This window comes from Danio rerio, chromosome 19, assembly GCF_049306965.1.
Source record: "Danio rerio strain Tuebingen ecotype United States chromosome 19, GRCz12tu, whole genome shotgun sequence".
Lineage (NCBI taxonomy): Eukaryota > Metazoa > Chordata > Actinopteri > Cypriniformes > Danionidae > Danio > Danio rerio.
The window spans coordinates 11,394,666-11,421,173 of NC_133194.1; the positions used below are offsets into that span (position 1 = coordinate 11,394,666).

A 26,508-nucleotide genomic window follows, 5' to 3' on the forward strand; every position below is an offset into this window, starting at 1 on the left:
TGTAAATCCTCCTAATGCCCCAGTATAGTGAAGAGGATGCTATGCTGTCAGTGAGCGCTGTTACCCATCATAGCCTCCCAATCCTCCCCACCCACTGAATTGGCTTTATTACTGTCCAGTCCAGGAACAGCTGGTGTGTGGTGAGCGCACTGGCGCCGTTGTCCTGTAGCTGCCGTTGCATCATCCAAGTGGATGCTGCACACTGGTGGTGTGGAGATTGATTGTGAAGCACTTTAGGTGTATGGCCATACACAATAAATGCACATTACATTACAATAATGACCAAACTGACAACGGATCAAACTTCCAAGAGTTTTATTATCAAAAGTGGCCTATTATACTGAGAAAACAAAAACATCACGCATACAGAAACTGAAAAACAGGTGCCACACTGGACAAATGTCATCACCTTCTAATGAGCTGGTGATATGCATGGAAGAGACCAAGTATGTATAAGAACAAAACCAGACAAAAAAAAAAGAAGAAGATCTGAGACTATCTAATACCTTGAGATATGAACTGCAAAAAGCTACAAAATGGGAGGGAGATTTGACCAACAGAGAAGAGCGAGGACTTTTGAGAAGGATCAGTCAGTGGGATCGATTCAAAAGAGGAATAAAAAGAGATAAAAACCAAGTAAGGGACATCTTCATTTGAATGATTAGCAATAAACCTCCAGGATTGGTTGGGGCGTCGATAGTTGGTCTTCTCTGATGGTCAACGATCACTATTTTACATTTGTTTCAGTATACAATTAAAAAATAGTAATAATTTTATTAACAGATTAGGTATCATCAGTATAGCAGAATAGCTCTCGCTAATGTTCTTAAAATACAAACGAAAAGCAAAAAACCCTCCCACAATTGCTCACGAATCATCTTTTAATTTAAGCCTCAAAACAAAAAAAACACAACATTCACCTTTTGGCTTCTTTTTTTTTTTTTTTTTTTTAAGAGTACAAAAAAAAATGTTCCCCCCTCTTCATCATCACTGCCTCCAATTCGATTTCTTTTTACGAAATGAGCTCAGCACTCTACCAGAAGTCTCGGCGATGATAAGCGTCTGGATCGCAGTACTTGGTCACCACCACCCTGTTGGCGAACTTTCTCCCCGTTAAGCCCTGCATGGCCTTCTGGGAGTCGTAAACAGAGGTGAACTCCACAAAGATCTGGAAAAATAAAACACAGATCATGAAATGGTTCATGTATGTTTGCATAGCACTGCCAGATGTTGATGTCTGCAGGGTTCAAAGTAAAAAAAACTAAACATGAAGGTTATTAAATGGTAACAGAATTTACATTTTGAGCTGAAAAGGAGGACAAAGTTTGACCTCAAGTTTGCAGCCCCTCAGTCCCTTTTTTTTTTTAAAGTATCTTCAGATCCGTAATTTTATATGATCTAAAAATCATTCATATCAGTGACCGACCGTAAGTAGTTTAGAAGAAATTGCAGTTAAAGATCCCAGTGCCAAATACAAAATTTCTACACTATGTAGCAAATTTGTTAAGGCTTCCAAAGAATCTACAAATCATAAAAGACTGGCTTGGATTGATGACTTTCAAATAGATATTACAGAAAATGAATGGGAAGAAAGTTGTGTTCAAGCGCAAACATTATCATTAGCATTTATAACACCAGAAATGTTAAATAAATTTAATAGAAATATTCTGGACATTTGTGGAACATGTTTGACTTATAAGGGCACACTGTTCCATTGTGTTTGGCAATGTGAGCACTTGCAATTCTTTTGGAAAGAAATAATTGGTGTAATCTCTAAAACTATTGGTAAAGAAATCCCTGTTTGCCCTAAAATCTGTATTCTTGGTCTTTTCCCACCTGCCTTATCGCTGAAGTCATATGAACAGAAGTTTATAAATCTGTGTCTATTACATGCGAATCGCCTGATTGCCATTCACTGGAAAAGTATTCATGCTCCATCTTTGTCACTCTGGATTAAGGAAATGTCTTCCTGTATAGCAATGGAAAGGTTGACTTATTCAATCAAACAAAAAATGCACATATTCTACAAGATTTGGAACTTCTTCCTTCATTTTTTAAATAAGAGTGGACTGACCGTTTAGTAATCCCAAACAATGTGACTGTTAAAATTCACTGTTTGTAATGACTAACTTTAATATACTTTTCACTTTCACTAGAATGTATATGTTGAAATGTCAATTTTTTTAATGGTATTTATTTTTTATATATTTTTTATTTTTAACAAAATTGCCCTTTTTAATTTTTATTATTATTTTATCTTATTTTAGTTAATCTTTATTTTCTATTTATTTGTTTATGTATTATTTCCTCGCATGAGAATGCATTTTTTAAATTATTTTTTTTATTTGAATGTCAGGACGGGGCAGGTGTTCTTTGACTGGTATTTGGTTACTAATACAGTATGTATGTATCACATTTTTCTGAAACAATAAAAGTGTTAAAAAAAAAAAGTTTGCAGCCCACTCGAGCTGCTTTGGTAAGGCTTACCTTGCCAGTTCCAGGTATATCAAGGCCATCGACGGGTCTGGGAATTTCTATGCTCTTGACCTGGCCATATTTAGAGCACTCCTCTTTGACGTCCTCCACGATCTCCTCGTACTCCTCATCGTCGATAAGCTCCTCTGGAGCCACCATGTTCATCAGACACAGGACCTCAGTGGGAATACCGCCCATCTGGATCATGGGGTTGGATGTGAGGCCAGGCACTTGCAACGTCACTGGAGTCTCGTTTATACTCGTCTACAGATGGATAATGAAAAGAGGGGAAATACAGACAATTTAAGGATGATTAGAATTGGGGCTGTGCTATATTGGGAAAAATCTGATATATATTACAATCGGCAATATTTTATTTTTCTACAATTAATATTGCGATATGAATAGTTTCTCAAGATGGTTAAAATAGCACTATTTGATGGTTTTCTGGGGAGTTTTGCTTTGAAATGTAGTTATTTGAACTAGAAACAAGACAAAAATTCTAAATAAGTATAATTTTTCTGTTTAAATAATTAAATGCAAATTTTTTATACCTCGAAACATAGATTTTTGTGCCCAAATGCTCACAGTTACAGGCCTTAAAACATGCAGATGATAAACTTTCACTCTATTATAGTTAAACATAGCAGTGACTCTACAAATTGCATGTGTTCTGTATCTCCTGGTCAACTATAATTCAGACTTAACATTGCATATCTTGCGATGTGACAATTGCAAATTTATATCAGATATATATCGTGCAGCCCTCATTAAAATTAAAATAAACTTTTTCATTATGGTGTTTTCCAGGAAGAGCTGCCAACATTTGGATTAAATACTTTAACATAACAGTTGCTTGTAATCATAATTGTAGCATTGTCGATTTTATTTGAAATAGAAATATTTTGTTACAAAAGTCGCTGGAAAAACTTCATGCTTCATTGTTGTAGAAAAGTATTAAATTCCAATAAAATGTCATTTTTAAACCGTTAAATTGTATTTATTTAAAATATTTTCAAGCCATGTGCTTAGTTATTTTTAAACAGAAAAAAATTAATTAATCTTTATTTCTCGAGCTTGAAGCTTAGTTTAGTGTAATGTAAATGTCACTGCTGAAAACCAAAACACTAAAGAGCAACAATGCACAAAAACCCTACTAGGTCTAAATTGTATAAAACAAATAAAGCAAAAAACATCATCTTAAGCTGAGCTCGTTTCTTACCATTGTGGCATTCTTGGCTCCAACACTTGCCCTCTGAACCAGCAGCTTCTTATCTGCCAACTGCATGCCATTCAATCCTGCAATAGCCTGTAACAAATATGACCAAATACCTTTTTAAAGCAATCAATGCTAAAAAAAAACACACTGAATACAGTGAAAACCCAACCACACCAACTCACCTGATCATTGACGTTAACATCCACATATTCACAGAAAGCATAACCCTTTGACAGGCCGGTAGCACTGTCCTTAACCAGATTGAAGGCTTTGAGAGGTCCAAAAGAGGTCAACAACTCTTTAACCTGAAGACACAGGGTTAACACACACAAACAAAAAAAGTCAACATCAAGTTTCTACATAGTTTCTTATATGATTAAGAGTTGTTACCAAAGAGAATGTAGCCTAATAAACAATGCATCATTGACGGATGGTTTCCTGTGTGCGATTTCAGGACTCTATGCCACTTCTAAATTAAAATGTGATAACATTAGCTCCTAAAACTGCAACTACTTTTTGGGTTTTTAATTGTTGGGAATCAAACACTGCAAAACTTCACTGTTCTGTGCTGAATAACTTTAGTGTCTGTGCATTTGGGAATTTGAGGGCTTTTATTGTATTTATATAACGATTTATTAGATCCGATTCAAATGAAAGGCTAACATTTTTGCCTCCACTGAGCGCTATGCTTCGGTACTAAGGTTATAATAGTTTTGGATTTTTCATTAGTTTTTGTCTCTATTTTGTTTTGACTTTTTGTTTTTTAAATTCAGTTAGTTTGAATTAGTTTTTAGAGGCAGATTAACTAGTTTTTATTAGTTTCTATATTTTGAAATGAATTAGTTTTAGTTTAGTTTTTATTTGTTTCTGTGTTAGTTTTTGTTTCTAAATAAGGATATAAGATTCAAAATCAATAGAATAAATATTTTATAAAAAAACTCAACCATACATTTTTTTAAACCTGTATTTAGAGGATACCTGAACACTATCATTTACCAAAACCATACCCATCCTCAAATTCAAATGTAAATGCCCACAAGATAGCAGCCTTAAGTACAATATGTGTGGAAGGCTGCTCTGAGGTTAAATGCATAGTAGTGATGGGAAGTTCAGATATTTAACGCGGATGTTAGGACTTAACATACCAAAATTATGTAGTCAGCAATAGTAATTTCAGTCAGTTAAAACATCACCATGATCTGAAAAATGTCTTACAGTAAAGTTTTGTAACCCAACTGAAGCATGATTCACTTATTTAAATTCCGTTACGATTTTCTGTTATGAAATAAACTTGCATTTTTTCACCAGATCCTCTCATTGTTCGTGTTTGGTTCATTGAATCACGCATGCACAGTATTATCGGTTCACCGCTACTCAAATTTGATGTCAGTGTAACGGTACTGTTTTAATATATGAATGGGAGCATATATTAGAGCATTACGAGTCAGAGGGGGTATTAGGCTTGTTAAAAAGTAAGTAGTTTGTGGATAAGTGTTTACTGGAGACACGAATCATTTCAAATGATTCAGTTCGTTTTGGTGAACTCGTTCAACCAGTTCATTTAGAAGATCCGGTTAAACTAACGGTTAACTATAATAACCTTGTTCTGTACAGTACGATTTGACAATGTCGACAAACTTTGAGCTCGAGTCATCTATGGTTCATTAATATGCACTATTATTGTATTATTACGGTCTTGTGTTTAGGATGTGTAGTTAAAAATGTTTTTTTCCGGTGTTGAATCACTGGCTTGTTGCATGATATTCATTGTAAATCAATCGGCATTCTGCAGTGAGTCAATTTCCTCCTTTTGGTGTCGTACTGGTGTGCTAGGTACCCTTATGCCTCATTTCCACTTAGTGGTACAATACGGTCCGATATGGGTCACCTTTATCAGGCTTGTGTCTCCACTGCCAAATGGTACACTTTTTGGTAAGCGTGGTGTTCAACAAGTGTTCAAAGTTGCAGTTGACGTCATTCTTGCTTTACTTTGGTGTTTGTCCGTTTCCGAAAGGATGTCAGAAGCACTTTGATAATCACGCGCACGTTATTATGAGCTCATGTTCGCCACTTCAAATATAGATGCGCAGCGAGCGCACGCAAATAGATCACTATGGAGAGAGTGCAACCACTCACGCTTTTAGACAGTCTCATAAACAACAACAGTACACAAGGCAGATTCTGTTCTTCTTGACTTTGTGGCTGTTTATCGAGACAACAAGGTTTGTTTGAGCTTAAGGCCCCATTTTGCACTAATGCGTTTTAGTTTGAAAACGCATAAGTTTTGCTACGGTTACGCCATCCGTCCACACTACGCCGGAGTTCTCGAGCGCCGAAAACGCTGAAGAGGCCGTTTTCATTCTGAAACGCTGCTGCTCCGCCTCAGCGTGGATGATGGAAAACGGAGACATCTGTAAACGGAGGCGGGGCTGCCGACATTCGCCTCTCTGATTGGGGCTTTTCCTCAATATTAAGTAGCCTACAAACAGATCAGTCCTGCATCTTCTCCGTGTAAGTTCAGACTTCGCAAGCTTGATCAAGGCTGCAGTCTCTTCTTCTCAGTTTGATATGGAAAACAGACTATACCGAGGACACGGAGAGGTGTGGACGGAGAGCAGTTTAGAAACGCTGGGTAAAACGCAAGTGTGGACGCGGATCGTTTTCATTCTAAAACGCCGTTTTAAAACTAAAACGCACTAGTGTAAACGGGGCCTAAATCAATTATAATTATGACGTAATGTCTCGGCTGTGCCTTTAAAAATGACTCTTCATTCGTTTTCATTCTTCTGGCTTGTGCACGCGCTAGTGACGTTTTTCTGTAAACCAATAGTGTTCAGCTGCACGACTAGCTTAGCCTTTAGGTATCTTTTTGTTGTGCTAGATTCCCTTTTGGAAAGACTACCCAAGAAGTGCTGTGGTACGGTTCGCTTTTTGGTACTAATGACAGTGGAAACAAACATACCATACCGCACCCCACCGTACCACTCAGTGGAAAAGGGCCATTACAAAAAGGTCCCAAAAAGTGGTACAATTAACATTTCTTTTAGTGTAAATTAAGCACATGCTGTACAAAACCATATTGCAAAATGGAAACAAGCCATTAGAGCCAGATTCATCATGCCTATAAACTCCCGAAATACAACTTTCAGAGCACAAACTGACCAGGGTTAAAAACACAAAGAAATGTTTCTATGTTGTTGCAATTGAAACCAAGGCACAAGGATCGGAGGCTGTTGTCTAAATCAAAATATCTCCACAACCCGTTGCAATGTTATGCCTATGTTTATGCTTGATCTCACACTGCCCTACTTCAAGGACAGTCTGGGAGGGGCTATTTTTTACCTCCATCTTTTTTCCCCCCCAATGTATCTTATTTACTTTTTCTAAAGCTACCTCTAGTCTGACCCGTCTTCCCTGAAATGTGTGATGTTTGTGTATGGTCGAGGGGTCCAATTTCGCTGCATGTTACAGTGTTGTGACAAATAAAGGCTCATCATCATCATTATTATTATCGGTACATTACAAGCAGTAATGGCAGATTTAATAAGAAATGTTTTTTGAGAACCAAATCAGCACATTAAAATGATTTCTGAAGGTTTATTTAAAATTATAGAAGAGTTATAGCTGAAAAAATGCAACTTCGTTATAACAGGAATAAATTACTTTAAATATATTCAAACACAATGCATTATAAATTGTAATATTTTTAAATATTTTTGTTTTTACTATATTTTTGGCCAAGTTAAAGAGGTAGTTCATCAAAAAAAAATAAAATGTACTCATCTTTTACTCTGTGTACTGTTAAAAATCTGTAAACATTGGCTTTTACAGTATGTTTTTTTTTGTACTATGGATGTCAGTGGCTACCAGTTTTCAACATTCTTCAAACTATCTTTCTTTATTTTCAACAGAAAAACTCACAAAGGTTTGGAACCATTGATGTTGTATAAATGTTCATTTTTCAAAATGAGAAATCCCTTTAATGCAAGTACAAAACATCTTATAAATTTATGACTGCCAATGCATGCGTCACAGACTTTCAACCAGAAAGCATTTGTAACCAACCTGGTCGTCATTGAGATAGTTTGGTAAACCTCCAATGAACAGCTTGTGAATAGAGTCTGGTACAACAGTAGACACCACACCTGTGGAGCAGATGGACAACATTCATCAACACACAACTGGCAGGCACAAAAAAAAGGTGAATAAGAGACTAAAGTAAAAGGGTTTAAATGAATAAGAAATAACAGCAAGATTTTCCTAAAGTCAACTTTAAATGAAAATAAGTTTACCCTGAAATTGGACTGCTTTACAGATGCATAAGGACACCAGACATTTGTAATAAAGGAAAAAAATAAAAATCAAAAGTCATATTTGTTGTAGTTTGATATCTTAGAAGAGAATTGTATTGTGGGTTTACCTGGCACATAAACGCTGGGGTTCTCGCTCATGCCAGGTAATGGCTGATAGTCATGCGGTCTGCGAATCTTTAAGCTCTGTGCCTGGAAGATGATGCCATCGAATGCCATGGCCTGCGTGGTCTCATCCACTGATCGGAACTGATGAATTAATGAAAGAAGAATACAGTCAACAACCAAATATACCAAATCATAGGCAACATAAGCCCCTGTGAGTAGCTTTCTTTTTATCTACTCATCTTTTTATGTGCATTATTGGAATATTGTATAACAAATGGAATTGGCATTATGTGCATAATAAAATCGGCACCACCATGCGTTCATTGCATTTCGTCTTCTGAGGTGCATATATTTATTTTATAAGAAAAAGGCCCTCAGCGGCTTCTCCTACTATAGCAAAGTCCATTTTCTCTTTGATATTTGGCGTCAGTTTATCAGGAAGTCTATGGGTTCTTTCACATCTGTAGTTCGCTTCATTTGGTCCGGACCAAGGGTAATAAATGTTACATTGTTGCATCTTCTGCTGTCTTTGGGTCGTTTTCACACCACACTGCTGGCTTTGGTCCGAACTAGTTAAAACGAACCAAAATGCAGTCATCTGACAAAATCCACATCTCTCATTGGCCAGATGTTGTTGAACATATTTTCTAAACTGCTTATTGATTGTACAGAATTCACGTGCGGGAAAATGCTAGTGAACTCCCGCAGGTAAACCAAACCTTTTACTCTGGAGGGACGACTGCGCTGGCTGACTGTATCCCTGCTTTAGACAAACTATACATTATGACAATGAAGCGCGGCTGGAAAACAGTGTTTAATGCATCGCTAGTCACTTCAGGAGGAGACATGAATTAATTTAGCTAAACTGCGACATGGTCATCTTGCGTAAATATTACCAATGATCCATCAGGTAATGTTTTCCCCTCTCTCTCTCTCTGTTGGTAAAGCGCTGTCAACAAATATTTTTCCTCCATATCCCATAATGCACAGCGCATCGGCCTACAGCAGCTGAATTAGTTCAAAACGCGCAGTACTTTTTGCGGTTGGACCTGTTTTAGTACGGATCATATTCTCACCACAAACAAACTGCTCCAGGGTTCGTTTGAAAGCGTACCGAGACCACCTCTTCAAGCAGGTCTCGGTACGCTTATTTGGTCCGTTTTTGGTGCACACTCGAGTACGATTGCTGCATTCTCACCTGCCCAAACGAACCGGACCAAAAGGGGAAATGAACTCTAGCGCGATTCCATCTAACTAAATAAGGCAGGTGTGAAAGCACCCTATGACTCATTAGATGGGAATTGTGCTTTATTCACAAATATTTTTTGTGATATACCAGGTTTCCCTCAAGGTTTAATTAGAATCGTTGAAAGGAAAAATAGTTAGTGTGTGTACATGTGTTACTGACCTCAAGGAAAGCAAAGTTCTTATCCTGGTTAATCTGGACGGCGAGGACAGGGTTTCCAGGGGCCTGAGTCAGACCACCCAATCTCATCTGAGCATTGAAGAAGTCCATCATAGATTCCTATAAAAGAAGAGTTAATTAAGTTAAGGATTAGGTTATTAGGTCATTATGTAATAATAATATACATAAACTGATCATTTTATGACTAATGACCAATTAAATATGATAAATATCTTTTTTTTTTTTTATCCAAAGAGACTTAAAACCATAACCACACACACGGGAGCAGTTGATTGTTCAGTGCCTTGCTCAAGGGAATCACCTCAGCCGTGGTATTGAGGTGGATATTCCCAACAACAAACTCTGTTGGTACAGAGACTTGGACATGCAACCTCAGGATCTCAAGTCTCTAACCATGAGGCCACGGCTGCACCCCCACCACATATATTGAAATGTGTGAAATATTTTCAGTATCTATTCATTTTATGGCGTTTATTAAAGGGATTGTTCACCGAAAATTGAATTTATCCCATTATTTATTCACCCTTTTATTTAATCACCTCACAAAAAGAAGATATTTTGAAGAAAGCTGGAAATCTGTAACCAATGACTTCCATAGAATTTGTTTAGCCTAGTATGAAAGTTGGTTACCGGCTTCCATCTTTCTTCAAAATATCTTCCTTGTTCACACCTCAAAGACTTGGAATGACTTGTGGATGGGTAAATGTTTATGTGGTTGTTGCTGGGGCTTTCCCCCCTGATCTCACAATGCCCTACTTTAAGGACAGTTTGGGAAGGGCTTTTTTTCTCAACTACCTTTTCCCCAATGTATCTTATTTCCTCTTTCTAAAGCTACCTCTCATCTGACCGATCTTCCCCTGAAATGTGTGATGGTTGTTTATGGTAAGGGGGTCCATTTTCGCTACATGTAACAGTGTATATGACAAATAAAGGCTTTTTTTCCATAAAAAAAAATGTAATCTATTGTAAGTGTTTTTATAGGGAAAACTATGATCTTTTTGGGTTTATTTTATACCTGAATTTTTAAGAATACTAAAACAAGATTTGTTGTGGAGTGATGGGAACTTAATGTATACCACCAATATTTAATTTTATAGTTTTTGTAAAAATAAATTCATAAAAAACATTCAAATAAAATATAAAGTGTTAATAATACACATAACTGTGACTTTACTTCATTTGAGATAGGAAAACAAAACCGTTTAGATCCTGTGTGACTTAAGGATCTATCTTTGCTTAATTAGTGTGGATATAAAAATATAAAATGATACATTTATGATGTATATTACATAGCAGACATGCTTTTTTCCTATAAAACATGTTACTATTATGTTGTCTACCCTACCTGACAAAAGTCTTGTTGCCTATCCAAGTTTTAGGAACAACAAATAACTTGACTTCTTGTCGATCATTTGGTATCAGAAGTGGCTTATATGAAAGGCAAAGGCCTCTAGAATACGCCTATTTTACCAAAATAAAATATGAACATGTCTTGATTTGTAATTATTTAATTAGGATAGTAAGGTCTGACTTTGCTTAGACAAAAGTCTCGTCACTTAACAGAAATAATGTACCGTATAGAATATAAAGTCATGGTGCCGTGGAAGAAGAATTACTATTGTGTATGACTCCCATGAGCTTGGAGGACTGCATCCACAACCTCTGCAATGACTCAAATAACTTATTAATAAAGTTATCTAGAGTGGCAAAGAAATCCTTCTTGCAGGACTCCTAGGGTTCATCAAGATCTTTGGATTCATCTTCAATGCTTCCTCCATCTTACCCCAGACATGCTCAATGTTCATATCAGGTGACTGGGCTGGCCAATTCTGGAGCACCTTGACTTTCTTTGCTTTCAGGAACATTGATGTGGAGGCTGAAGTATGATGAGTGCTATCCTGCTGAAAAATTTGACCTCTCATATGGTTTGTAATGTAATGGGCAGCACAAATGTCTTAAGGCTGTTGAAGTTGCCATCTATTCTGCAGATCTCTTGCACGCCCCCATACTGAATGTAACCCCTACCCATGATTTTTCCTTCACCAAACCTGACTGACATCTGTGAGAATCATGGGTCTATGTGGGTTCTAGTAGGTCTTCTGCACTATTTGTGATGATTAGGTTGCAGTTCTTTAGATAATTCATCTGAAAATTGCTACTTTTTGACCAGAAGTCAAGTTATAACTTGTTGCTCCTACAGCTGGGATCGACGAAAAGATTTTTGTCTGGTAGTGTAATATTAACAAATTTAAATTAGCTAAAGATTGATTAACTTTAGGTGAGCTGTAGATGAATGTAAAATAATCTAAATATGAAAATATCGGAGTATGCTAAAATAAATATCCAATATGCTTCTGCATAATGCATCCAAGCATGCTAGTGTTCTCTATTTGGATCAGTTTACAAAAGCCCCGCAGAGTAATTCTAGTGTGCGAATAGTGTTCGTTCAACACCTCTGTGATGCCAAATGGGATGTTGCCAACGTAAAGTCTGCGAGCCTGGCGAGTCATCTGACTGCCTACTACAGGCACCGGGGTCGGCGTTACTGCCAGGCCGTCTGGCGTCATGGTGGGCAGCAAAGCGGTAGCGGGGATTTGACCAGCAGCTGAGGGAAAACAACAAAATATGAATTCATAAATTATATATGTGTTACTGAGTAGTAATAGAAGACAGAAAGAGAATAAAACGTAGTTAAGGGCTATGTACACTAATTTTTGCATTGGGCTCTCTCGCAAACATCCGTGTCTGTGCAGCTTACTTAACCGAGGATGAGCACAGATGGAAGAGTTTAGCACATGCCGATTATCACACACTGAACTCGTTCTGCTTCAACAGTCACCTCACTAATTTGGTTTGAGCACCATCCATGTGGACAGAAAAATTTAGACTGATTAGAGCTGCGCAATATTTCGGAGAATTATCGTACCTTTGATCCATTGATTTCTTTTTTGAACAATGACAACCTGTGATGCGCTCCTTATTTCGTCTTTGAATAAGTCTGAAACAGCAGTTATGCAAGCATGGCTTAGTAATAAGTATAATTCTTGCACGCTGTCGACCAACCACCAAGCATACAGTAGTCACTTCAGGGCAAAGCACCTGAGAGAGTGAGACCAACGATTCTTGCAGGCATGAAATATACACTTATTTCACGCGGCCGTCATTTTAAAGAACCAAAGCGAGGCTGCGGTGGGAAGAATCCCAGAGGTATAGGACCAGCACTGAAAACATTGCAGTAACATGCTGTGGACTACAAATCTCCAGCTGTTGCAGAGATTTCAAAATGCAGAAATGCTGTAAACATCACTTTAATATTAATCAGTAAGTTTAATTTTAACAATTAAAAGCAATTTAGCATCAAACAACATCACAATCTCTGTAAGAGCAATATGCTCAAGTGTCTTCCTATGCCTCAGTTCATGGCACCAGTTAAACACCGTGGGGACGCTTTCCTGCTTCAGCCTATGTAACCCGGTGAGCGATAAAACACTTTAGTCCTCTGTAGCACACCTTCGTGTTGTCTGTAATAGTGTTGTCCCGGTACTGAAGTTTTAAAAGCGTCCATTTCCCGTTAACATTCAAGAGCCGCTGAGCGCTTTCATAAACAGCGCTGATTTACAATAGTGCTCACCAGTTTACCGCACTTCACCCAGTGCAAACACAGATACACGAAGACTGGAGCGCGAAGCAGCCTTGAAGATCAGTCGAGTCATTAAGCAGATCGCTAGTTTGTGTTTGTACTCGGAAAAAATGAAGGATGAACTGATGGCCATATCGGCCAATCACAGCCATTTCTGTCAAGCACATGAACACAATGGCAAATTTTGGCTGTTTTAAGAAAGCCATCAACAGTGCCTTAAATGTTAGCAGGAAATTGATGGTTTTTCTTTTAATTCAGTTTAATTCAGTTCATGACAAGTCTAATATAGTGAAAGAATCAGTTCATTAACTCGAGTTTGATAAATGGCATCTAAAACGTGTGTTTGGGAAAGAAAACGTTAGCTAACTAGTGCCATTTCCCTTAACTTGGCTGAAAATGAGCTCTGATATCCCTTTTATTTTCGCCATTCATTCAGAACGGACCTTCGGGTCACTCGGAAGGCGGTGAAATTATAAATTTGTGTCACTTTCTCTTCGCTGATAAGATATACAGCCAGGTACACAACGTTCCTATGTAACTCCCAATGACACTTCCGGTTTTCTTCCCACCGCAGCCTCGATTTCGCTTTTAAAAATGGCGGCCATGTGAAATAAGTCAATTGCACATTACGGCAAGTTTAGCTTGCTACACAACTGAAAACGTGCTAGATATAATAGTTTTTTTGTTTGGAATTGTACTTTTATAAAGTTCTATCAAGTTTCAAAAAGGCGTGGCTTTGGACAGCAGGGGAGGAGCTGTGTTTCAATACGCTAATATAAAATATGCTAATGAATAGCATTTAGGCAAATCACCTACTGCACCTTTAATATGCTTTTACAAATAGAGCTTGAAAAAGGATCTTCTAAAATAATTAAAAACTTGTGTTTCATCTTGGAGAAAAACAAAATGATTATGAAAAGGGTAAAAACAATCTGGAAATCTGGTAGTTTCTTTTACCAAACATTAAGGCTAATTTCATGAAGGTTTTTTGTATGTAGATAAGTCTATTGTAAAATACCTCCAAAAACAAATTAGAATCTTTTAAAGTAGCGGTATTTATTAATTTATGGCCACATCACCAACTTATGGTTATTTCATGGCAAGATCAATATACATATTAACATTACATGATTGGAACAACTTTATATTTCAATAACAGATGATACACAACTACGAACAGAAATAAGTAAAATTCAGAAAAAATAGTTAAAGTCAGTTAAAACAGTTAAAGTCAAAATTATAAGCCCCACTGAATTAATAGCCCCCTTGTTTATCCCCCCCCCCCCCCCCTAATTTCTGTTTAACGAAGAGAAGATTTCTTTAACACATTTCTAAACATAATAGTTTTAATAACTCATTTCTAATAACTGATTTATTTTATCTTAAAAATGATGACAGTAAATAATATTTGACTAGATATTTTTCAAGACACTTCTACACAGCTAAAGTGACATTTAAAGGCTTAACTAGGTTAATTAGGTTAGGGTAATTAGGCAAGTTAATGTATAACGATGGTTTGTTCTGGAGACTATCGAAAAAAATAGCTTAAAGTGGCTAATAATTATGACCTTAGAACGGTGTTCAAAAATTAAAAACGGCTTTTATTCTAGCCAAAATAAAGCAAATAAGACTTTCTCCAGAATAAAAAATATTATCAGACATACTGTGAAAATTTCATTGTTCTGTTAAACATCATTTGAGAAATCTATATATATATAAAAACAAACACAAAAAGCAAAGGGGGGCTAATAATTCTGACTTTAACTGTATATTAAATATCAAATATGATTTTTTCAATCTAATATTTGATAGATAACTTTAAATTCTTCCTGGTGACGGCTTTTTAAAATTATCCAAAGTGTTTTCATTAAACAAATCTTGTCTATTGGTACTCTTTTAAATGCTTTATGCTGAGAGCTAATGTCGTGTGATAGCTAAAATGCTTGCTACACAGACTTACACACATTTCTGTGCTGTTTGTTACCAGTATAGCACCCACACATATTTACTAAGAACAAACAAGTGGAGAAGGTCATGTATTACAGAGTCCCTCACCTTGCATTGCCTTATACTGCATTGGAGTAATATGCTCAAAGCCTGGAGGAGGGACATCCCAGTACTTCTTAATTTTCTTCTTTTTCTCCCGGTGAGGTGAACGGCTAAGGTGAAGAGACAAAACAAAATTAATGTTACTATATTCATTTCTATTGTATGTAGAATATTGTATGAAGAATAAAAGGATTGTTCTTTCATTTTTGAAAGTCAATTAATTGAGTGAAAAAGAACAATTAAAAGCAGACGTACAGTGCACAGAACGTGAATCACACTCACTTATTACAATTAGCACTGATTTAAAATATTTCACCTAACATGCTATAATCATCACACAGAGACTTTTAATGTAGAAATGACTAATATTTCCACTTGCAAAACACTATAAAAATGACGTAAAACATGGTAAAACTGGGTCAGCCCATCTGCTTTACCTGACATTTTCTTGGGGGTGGTTCTGTGTATGATCGCTGAAATGACATTTAAGAACAGGGTTTGATATGTAGCTACATCACAGTAGCTTGAATAACAGTACATAAACAACTGAATGAGATTTCAATTAAGAAAGAATTTAACAACAAACTATTTATTCTTGATTTCGGTGCAATAAAAACTGATTAGTTCAGTAGCTGCTTTTGAAAAACTGCTTCATGAAGCTTCAAAACCTTTATAATTGTTCTTGAAGCATGTTTTAAATTGGTAAAGTCCTGTGATTTCAGTAACAGGGCTTTGTTATGTCAAACGGTTTAAAAAAGTTTTGTAATATCAATGGTTCTCCGCTAGGGTGATCTGTGTAATGCAATAAAATCCACATGAATCACGCAGCTTCATTAAGATGAATCACTGAACAGGATTCTTTGGTTTTATCTAATCTCAAATCCGTTTTACTAGTTTGTAGATATTCAAGTAAGGAATTTGTAAAAAGAAAATAAATAATAGTTAACAGTCTCTTATTGGTCTGTTTAGCAGTGCCTACCATGAAGAAAAAAAAAACAACATATTAGAAATGAATAACTCATTATGCAGGCATTTGATTGTCCCATATAAGTAAAACAGTTTTTTAGATGTTAGTATCAGTATTGTTCGCTTTTAGGATATCTATAAGCGCACCAAAAACAATGACAAAATGTGCATTCGAAAATATAAAACTGAAGTAAAGCTTGTGGCTTGTCACTTTCACTCAAATAGATCAATGGTTTTATTCATGCGCCCTCATTCTTCACTTTCTCATTAACTCTTTTGACCAATCAAATGCTCTCTAGTATCTGACATGCCCCGCCCCCTTTAAGACACTTTTTATTTGATGCGCTTGAGCTCAACCACTCTCACTGGCAGCACGGTGATTAAACAAAATGCTATTGGCTGTTTTTTTAATGGGAGGAGCTACACTATGTCCCACCTTCTCGCCATGTTTCATGTTTTTATGGGAGGAGCTACACTATGTCCCACCTTCTTGCCATGTTTCATGTTTTTATGGGAGGAGCTACACTATGTCCCACCTTCTTGCCATGTTTCATGTTTTTATGGGAGGAGCTACACTATGTCCTACCTTCTTGCCATGTTTCATGTTTTTATGGGAGGAGCTACACTATGTCCCACCTTCTTGCCAGGTTTCATGTTTTATGGGAGGAGCTACACTATGTCCAACCTTCTCGCCATTTTTCGAGTTAAGATTGTCAAACCGAATAAAAACAAATCTACTGTGTGTTTTGTTGGATTTCTATGGTTTTGATAAGCGGGTGTCCCTTGAAGATGGTGTTTCCAATGCTTCGAAACAGTGAATCATCTTGAAAAGAAGCTTTGTTTTTCTCATCAATCAGTTTTGAAATGGAGAATAAATAAATGGAGTCCATAATTTTCAGTTTTGACATGTAGTTTAAATAAAACTAAACATAAAATCTTGTAAGTGAGCAAAAGTAAAGTAAAATGTATTTACATAGAGCAGTGGTGACCAACCCTGTTCCTGGAGAGCCATCTTCCTGCAGATTTCAGTTTCAACCTATATTAAATACACCTGCTGGTAATTATCAAGTGCTGTTCAGGTCCTAATTAATTGATTAAGGTGTGTTTGATCAGGGTTTGAGCTGAACTTGAGCTGAAGGTCGATCTCCAGGAACAGGGTTGAGCACCCCTGATATAGAAGGTTCCCACTTTTGTGGACAACAAATTTAAGTACTTTCAAGGATTTTTTAAATTAATTTTAAATCTAGCACCTTTGTAGTTCACACCTTAAGCATACAGTTGAAACCAGAAGTTTACATACACTCTAAAAAAAGGAACATAACCATTTTTAAAAAAATGTCTGATGGTAAATCACACTAAACGTTTACTATTTTAGGTCTGATAGGATTACTTAAATAATTTACATTTGCTAAATGCCAGATTAATGAGATAAAAAAAATGGAGAACTTTTTTATTCATTTCTAGACAGTTTACATACATTTCCTTGGTATTTTTTAGCTTTGCTTTTAAAGTGTATAACTTTGGTCAAATGTTTTGGTTATCCTTCCACAAGCTTCTCACAATAGCTTGAAGGAATTTTAGCCCATTCCTCCAGACAGAACTGGAGTAACAGAGTCAGATTTGTTGGCTGTCTTGCTCGCACAAGCTTTTTGTCAACTCTGCCCACAAATTTTCGATAGGATAGAGATCAGGGCTTTGTGATGGCCACACCAAAACATTCACTTATGGTATGTTTGGAAGACCCATTTGTGGCCAAGTTTTAAATTCCTGTCTGATGTCATGAGTTGTTGCTTCAATATTTCTACACAATGTTTTTTTTTTCATGATGCCATCTATGCTGTGAAGTGTACCAGTCCCTCCTGCAACAAAACAACCCCACAACATGATGCTGCCACCCCCATACTTCACAGTTGGGATGGTGTTCCTAGGCTTGTAAGCTTTTCCCTTTGTCCTCCAAATGGAAAACTGGTCAGTTCAATCTTAGTTCCATCAGACCAAAGGACAGGTCTCCAAAAAATTGTCTTTTTCCCAGTTTAATTTAGCCAATTGTAATCTGGCTTTTTTGTTGATTCTGGCTTGTTGATTTTCCCATGTTGTCACACAAGGAAGAGGTGTGTTTGAGGTTTTCCTTAAATACTATTCTTCAGTTGTGCCTCCAATTTACTCAAATGTTGTCAATTAGCCAATCAGAAGCTTCCAAAACCTTGACACCATCATCATCATCTGAGCTTTTTCAGAGGCATAATAATTGTACTGTATGTAAATTTGACTTTCAAGAAAAGTTAAAACGATTTCTCAAAAAGAATCTCTAATTATTGTGCTATTAAGCATAACAGACATAAATTTGAAAATCCTAACTTACCTAAAAGCGAAAAAGCTTAGTCACATTAACATCTGACTTTTTTAAATGGTTATATGCCTTTTTATACAGTATATGTAAACTTCTGGTTTCACCTATATATAATGCCATGAAAGTCTTTTCTGTACTTAACAATACTTATTATTTACATCAAAATGTCATAATGATATTTTGAATATGTCATTTTTTAAAGATGTTGACCGATTTAAACATCTTTTTTACAGTTATGTTTAAAGAAATGTAATGCAAATATTTGAATTCATGCATTCCTTTTCTTTACCGCTAAGTCCCTTTATTAATCTGGGGTCGCCACAGCAAAATGAACCGCCAACTTATCCAGCATATGTTTTACGCAGTGGTTGCCCTTCCAGCTGCAACCCATCACTGTGAAACATCCATACACACTCATTCACACAATTTAGCCTTCCCAAATCACCAAATCATCCAAATCACATGGCAGCAACTCAATGCATTTAGGCATGTAGACATGATCATGACGATCTGCTGCAGTTCAAACCGAAAATCAGAGTGGAGAATTAAGCTGTTTTAAGTGTCTCTGAGTGTGGCATGGTTGTTGGTGCCAGACTGAGTTGGGCCGGGCTGGTTTGAGTATTTCACAAACTGCTGATCTACTGGGATTTTCACGCACAACCATCTCTGGGGTTTACAGCTTCCAGCAGGATAATGCAAGAACCCATGTTTGTTTTTTAGTACTTTCCAGGCCTTGAATTATGTCTGAAATTTTAGAAGTGTTTAGCACATAAACATAGAAAAGCTATCCAAGGTGCTTAAGAGTAAAAAAATTTTTTAAATAAAACAAAATGGACAACACAAACAATAAAATACCAAAGTAAATATAATTAAAATGCCAAAGCGAAAAGATATGTTTTTAACCTTGCTTTAAAAACAGTAATGAGTCAAATCTAATTGCAACCGGTATTGCAATATCTTTTAGCCTACAACATGGCTAGACAATATGACTTGAATTTAATAATCAACTTTTACTTAATCTCTCACTCAGAGGCTTGGCCACTGTTACTGTTGAATAATAATGACTGCGATAGGCACCTGCGTCTGTGTCGGCGTTCCTTGCTGTCACCGCGGCGCTCCCTGCTTCTCCTCTCTCTGCTCCTTCTCTTCCGTTCTCGACTGCGGCTGCGGGACGGACTGCGTCGCCGGTGCCGGTTCTCCTTGTCCCTCTCTGAGACCAAAAAAAAAAAAAAGAAATGCATTAGCATCCAAAAAAGAAAAAAAAGAGAATCAGTACTGCAAGCTCCTAAAGTAAATGAGAGGACGGAAAGAAGGTGGTAAACAGAAGACAAAGCCCATTCCAGCTGCAGAATGAAAGAAAACGAAAGGTTTGGCACAGAATTATGCAGGTTTTCTGATTTCACAGTGAGTATCTAGGGGCAAACGGAAGATTAGAGGGAAAGGAAGGAGACAGGTTGTGTTTGCTTTTCTGAACCTCATTCTGGGATACCCACCATGACCGTTTAGACTGTCACCTGTGCGGAAGAGAAAAAGGGACACAGGAGGTTATTCCAGCTCATTTAAAACATCCTATTCTTTCATGCAAAGAGATTACGGTCAGCCTGACTGGACGACTGCTGATCTGGCAAAAATGAACACACAGAACGCCTGCAGAAGGGCCCTATGATTTTCATTATTGAAGTTAGGCTAAAGTTGGCTTTGTAATCGCACATTTCACCGTCTTATTAAAATTTCAGAAAAGCATTCTTTGGAAATTCAAAATCATACTTGAAATATGACTGTACACTATATATTGTTTCTATATCACAATACATGTATCCGCTTGTGGACTTTAATCAGGTTTATTTTGTACATTAAGGATGTCAATACAACAGTGGATATTAACGTGTATCCAGTCACATTTGCTGTGCAAAAACATTGCAAAGCTAAATGTGTGTGTGTGTGTGTAAGCGTTCGATCGTTATAACGACATTTTGTGTGACTCATCATTGCAGAAAGGCTTGAATTAACTACACAACAAATAACCGTTGAGAAAGATCTTACTGTTGTAAGGGAGATCTGCTTCATTCTTGTCAGTCACTGTGCTGTTTGTTTACGTGAAGGCTAAAGGCTGGTTCATACTTCTGCGTCAAGTGATCGGCATGACCCACAGCGCATGCAACTCGCGTAGCTGTGCATTTATACTTCTGCGCGTTGTCTCTGTTGTTCTGCAATAACACTTCCAAAACACTAGTTGGCAGTGAGGTATTAATGTTCCTTTGTGTCGAGTTTCTTCCCTGGTGTTTTGTTTTTCCTTAATGCTTCCTGAATGTACATGTGGCTCAAACTCGCTTATTTTGAGGCAGGAACCGGCGGGCGTGCAACAACTTTAATCATGAGGTAAACACAAAACAAAACTTTCCTTACGGAGCTTCTTCACGGGACTCCACACTTGTAAACAATCGCTCCATCGGGCTCGTGACTCGTTAGTGCTACCAAGCCGACCAATTACAGTGCTTGCGCTACGCGTCGTTGTGACGTGTAGTTAATTTTTTTAAAAGGTGTGCATTAGCGACGCTGACTGCCACGGCAAAGGGCTATGTGTTAACGCGTAGGCTGCACCCTAGCATACGCGTGCACTTGACGCAGAAATATAAATCAGCTTTAAGCCTCTGTCATGCATGTGGGAACGGTGGGCGGGAAGAATGAGCTCATTTGCATTAAAAGCACAGGCAACAAAAACTGCTACAATATCCTAACAGCCCAAATTTCCCAGATTTAAAAAGGTATAATAAATAATCTGATGGGTGCATTAAGCTGAAACTTTACAGACACATTCTGGAGACAAAAGATTTATATTAAATCTTGTAAAAGGGTTAAAATAGGTGCCCTTTAAGAGAGCTTAATTGTATCCGTGTAGATATACAATGAATATTACACAGTGTTGTTTTACATTTGACAATTAAATTTGTGTATCTGAATTAGGGCTGGACGATATGGCAAAATTTATCACGATATATTTCTTAAATTCAGTCGATACATTATAATTTTGATATCTATATGGACAATATTAAAAAGCCAGGAAAAAACTAGCAAGACAAGACAGCACAGCACACAATGGATGTCTGTACCCACAAATGTCTGCAAACTGAACTTGCAAAGTCTATCATAACATCCAGGCCCTTATTACCTTTTTTTTTATAACTTTAAATAAAAACTGTACAAAAATGAATGTTTCCTTTTTATTCGTATTTATTTAGCCTTTACAAACAAGAAATGTGAAATAGACTATCAAATAAATCAAACTCTAAGACCCAGCTTGTCTAATAATGTCTAATAATTACAGAATATTAATGATGATGAAAATAACAATAATAGTTACAATGAATAACATTACTCATTAGATGCTGCTTTGAATGTGCTTGGATGTAAGTTATCTGCTATAAAAAGTCTGTTACTTTATGAAAAATACACTTATGGTTTGCATCAAACAAAAATGAAGCATTGCAGTAAGAAATATTTATTTCGCACTGCTGTTTTTTATACATGTCAATTTAATAATATTTCTGCTACAAAACAAACGAAAGACTAAAATAAATCATCCAATTTAATACTGAAAGCTGCAAAACAGTCATCAGTAACTAAATAAAAAAACATCTCAAGAAGGAACGGACAAACGAAAGTAAAGTCTCACTTCTATCGGATTCTATTGAATTGATTTTTTTGTTGATAGATTTGGCTTTCATCATTTAATATAACTATAATATCATATAATATAACTATAACTAAAAAAGTTCATCATTTAATAAAACATGATAGATTTTTGACAGGGGGGGTTTATTGGAATAAGAGACCATTTTTAAATTTAATTAAAAAGAAATTATATTATTATTATTATATTTGTAAAAAATGAAATGTTAAACATTCAATGTTTTCGACTGATTAGAAATGTTTATGATGCACAAAATTGAACTTAACTATTCAGAAAATGAAAACAGAAATAAATAAATCATAGGGCTCTTCTGCAGTTACAAGATGATCAGTTTTTTTTAATAATGACGAGTCATTCCTGGAAAAACAAATCCACAAATCTGTGTCTGTTGTAGGCATGGGCTGGTATAAGATAACGGTGTGATAACCTTGAAGGAAAAAAATAATAATAATCACAGTTTCATGGTATCATGATAACTGCTTTGAAAAAAAGTTCTTTCCAAATGTCTGGGTAAAAACAAACTTTTTTTTCCACTTTGAACACAGTATATTTTATTTTAAGAAACATTCATAATATTTTAAAACAGCAAACATGTCAGGCTAAATAACTCAAATAAATCATTGACTTCTGCTGTTTTTTTTAAGTTTCAATAACACAGATTTCTTTACAATACAAAGAAAAACACATAAAAAAAACCTTACATATCCGGTATAACAGAAAATCTTAGCAGTTTTAAAACCTTGAAACCGGTTACCATCCCATGCCTAGTCTGTGCATTTAAAGTGTCATGAGTGAAGGATGAAAGTGAGATACATTTCATGCACTGAAAACAAAGTTTCAAAAATTTTTTCATTCATCAGAATCCATTTAATTTTCACATTTTACCATGATTTACAGAAGAAACTAAAGTAAATATAGGAAAATAAAGATATTTTCATGTATAGCGGAAACGAGAATTATCAATAATTAAAATGGAGGTCCAAATAGGCATGGGCCGGTATAATATTGGATAAAAATAGCACGGTTTCATAGTATTGTGGCTATTTCTCTAAAATATATTATTTTTAAACGTCTGGGTAAAAAACTACAACTTTTTTTTTTTTTACCATTAGACAAAATATATATATTTATTTTTTAAGAATCATTTTAATTATTTTGCTAAACGTCAGGCTAAATAATTCAAATGAATCATTGGCTTCTGCTGTCTTCAGTCTTAAGTTTCAAAAACAGATTTCTTTACAATTTAAAACAGCATCTTCGGATATCTTTTCTGCTTGACTTTTCAAAACCGTGGTATACCTTGATAGCAGTTTTCGTCCCATGCCTAGGTCCAAATGATTCATTTCTTGCTATTTAAATTGTATACTTTGCCATTATATCTGAAGTATACAATGCTATTAGGGCTGTGCAATTAATCAAAAATTCTGATTAGATTTTGGCTTCTAACAATTATGATAAAACATTAATCGAGATAAAACGATTATTGCATCATATACCAGCCCCGTTCCAGTTGTACACATTTGTAGCTCTGCAAGCTCAGTTCCACATGAAAATTACTAAAAGCATTACTGTAATGCTGTACTGAAATGCAGTACTGTAATGTAACTTTTGCAGCATGGGATGCGCGCCGTTCATTGATGTACATTCACATCATTCATGCTTTTAAATGCGCAGAGGAGATTGCATGCTGTTATGTGTGCGCGCGCTAAGCCTCGGAGACGAGCAGAGTACACACATCTAAAGACATATTAATGTGAGCGCTTTAATGGTCAAATACATGCAAATTTGTGTCAAAATGCGGTGTTTAGTGATTATTTATATTAACCTTTATTTATGTGATAAACAAACGAGTTGAGAATCAAAAGACATGTGAAAGTGAAACTATTAATCAGAACCGTACTGCGCTTAAAGTGACAGCACACTATATTCCTGTCGACTGTTTTTATCATTAATCAAACAACAAAAGGGCGAAAATCTCTCACTGCTCTTGACTAAAGAAGTTTTTTTTTTCTTACAGTGAAGATGCTTAAAGCACAGTTTGTTTAATATTTTTATTCTATTATTTTTCCCCCTTATTTACAGGGAAGAAAATAACTATATATATATATATATATATATATATATATATATATATTAAGGGGGCTAATAATATTGATCATAAAATAGTTCTCAAAATATTTAAACCTGCTTTTATTCTAGCCAAAATCAAACAAATAAGACTTTCTCCATAAGAAAAAAATATTATAGGAAATACTGCAAAAAATTCCTTGCTCTGTTAAACATCATTTGGGAAATACTTATTAAAAAATAAATAAATTCACAAGAGGGCTAACAATTTTGACCAACTAAATCGTTTTGAATAATCGTGATTACAACTATGACCAAAATAATCGTGATTATGATTTTTCCCATAGTCAAGCAGCCCTCATTGCTATTATATGTCCTTTGTTTGCTCATCATTTCACACGTTACTTTCTATTTGTACTTTTTAATTACATTAAATACCTATAACAAGTGTGATTATTTTACAATACAGCTTATAAAAGTCATACACATATAGTAGTTTAATTACGTACAATAACACACGTGCAAAATTTAAATAATAGCATTTTAATAACTAAAATCTTGAATAAAAACTTAAAACATCCACAGACCAATTTTGCGCGTTCTTGCATCAGTTATGTTTAAAAATAACCAATAAAACGACCAACATTAGACGTATTGAGATAATTGCATTTCCGTACACATCGATACGTGAATTTTTCCCCGTAACTTACTATGTTACGCAGGTGAATGCTGTATAAATCAGTAAATGATGCACATCCATACTCACCTTGTTTATTTTCAGACAGCTGTCTCTCAAATTCATCAAAATCAGACATCCTGGTGTTTTGATCAAACTTCAGCTAACACGCCGTTTTCCTTAGATAGCTTTATTCCCGTCACACGCTATTACAGGAGACCAACTATAAAACGCAGATGTTTTAAAAATTTAACACAAGCATAAAGACTTTGCCGAAATACACCTATAACGTTATTTGCGCAGAGGTTGAAATAAACGCTTTGCTTGAGAAGGTTGTTAGCAGCTAATGCTAAACGGAACCACTGCGGAGCACGAATAAAAGGCTTGCGTCGATAATGTTTAAGATTTAACCATTTCGTTATAACGATTAGCCGTTTAGATGTATTTCCTGATACTCAAATTGAGCTAATAGTCCTTATTGATTGAGGTTAAGTGTAGCTCGTTTTGACCAAAGGGGCTAACCGCTTATTCCGCGTTGGCGGATGCGCTCATCTTTTCCTCACGGTAAAAACTCGCTGAACAAAAACACTGATGACATGCGACCCCTAAAGGCCCGGAGTGAAGGTTTAACCCAATTCAAGCGTTGTAGTCCTATCCATGGCTTTTTAAATATATTATCTTGCACATAAACTGGCCGAAGGACGCCGTGACGTGAAGCTAAAAATGGTTAATAACAGCAAGGAAACAAATAGTGATATGAAATCCCTGCTAAAAAATCCAGCTTAAACCAGCCTAGGCTGGTTGGCTGGTTTTAGCTGGTTGACCAGGCTGGTTTTAGAGGGTTTTTGGCCATTTCCAGGCTGGTTTCCAGCCATTTCCAGTCTGGTCTTAGCTGGTCAGGCTGGAAAATGACCAGCTAAATCCAGCTAAAACCAGCTTGACCAGCCTGGTTTAAGCTGGACATAGCTGGTTTTGGCTGGGCTCCCAGCCTGCTTAAGCTGGTAAAGCTGGTTTTAGCTGGTCATCTTCCAGCCTGACCAGCTAAAACCCGGCTGGAAATGGCTGGAAACCAGCCTGGAAATGGCCAAAACCCCTCTAAAACCAGCCTGGTCGACCAGATAAAACCAGCCAACCAGCCTAGGCTGGTTTAAGCTGTTTTTTTCAGCAGTGATATGTATATATATATATATATATATATATATATATATATATATATATATATATATATATATATATATATATATATCACAACAACAAAAGTTACAATGTTTAAACATGGTTTTAGCATTATATTTAACGTCAACGAAGTACTATAAGTCAGAAGCTCTATTTTCTGAATGAACCATGTCCTCAATAAAAATATTAGGTTTCCCTGCTAAAAAGAAAACAGCTTAAACCAGCCTTGACAGGTTGGCTGGTTTTAGCTGGTCGACCAGCCATAGTTTTAGAGGCGTTTTGGCCATTTCAAGCCTGGTCTTAAATGGTCAGGTAGAAAAATGACCAACAGAATCCAGCTTGACCAACCTGGTTT

General features: G+C 36.2%; 1 protein-coding gene across 9 annotated transcripts; it reads right to left on the reverse strand.

Annotated features, from left to right (window-relative positions):
• Positions 1-298: 298 nt before the first annotated feature.
• On the reverse strand, positions 299-25,535 carry u2af2b (U2 small nuclear RNA auxiliary factor 2b). Of its 9 annotated transcripts, none has more exons than XM_009294032.5 (14): positions 25,068-25,535; positions 20,037-20,057; positions 19,621-19,753; positions 15,665-15,700; positions 15,234-15,337; positions 11,992-12,143; positions 9,521-9,637; positions 8,115-8,253; positions 7,987-7,998; positions 7,760-7,839; positions 3,877-3,999; positions 3,698-3,784; positions 2,488-2,739; positions 299-1,168 (listed from the first exon to the last, which is right to left on the reverse strand). In XM_009294032.5, exons 1-14 carry the CDS (start codon positions 25,114-25,116, stop codon positions 1,034-1,036), a joined length of 1,440 nt encoding a protein of 479 aa, XP_009292307.1. In that variant the 5' UTR covers positions 25,117-25,535; the 3' UTR covers positions 299-1,033. The 9 variants fall into 9 exon arrangements, with proteins under 9 accessions (XP_009292307.1, XP_009292306.1, XP_009292308.1 ...); XM_009294031.4 differs by having other exon boundaries at positions 7,987-8,001; XM_009294033.5 differs by lacking the exon at positions 20,037-20,057 and having other exon boundaries at positions 7,987-8,001.
• Positions 25,536-26,508: the final 973 nt, after the last annotated feature.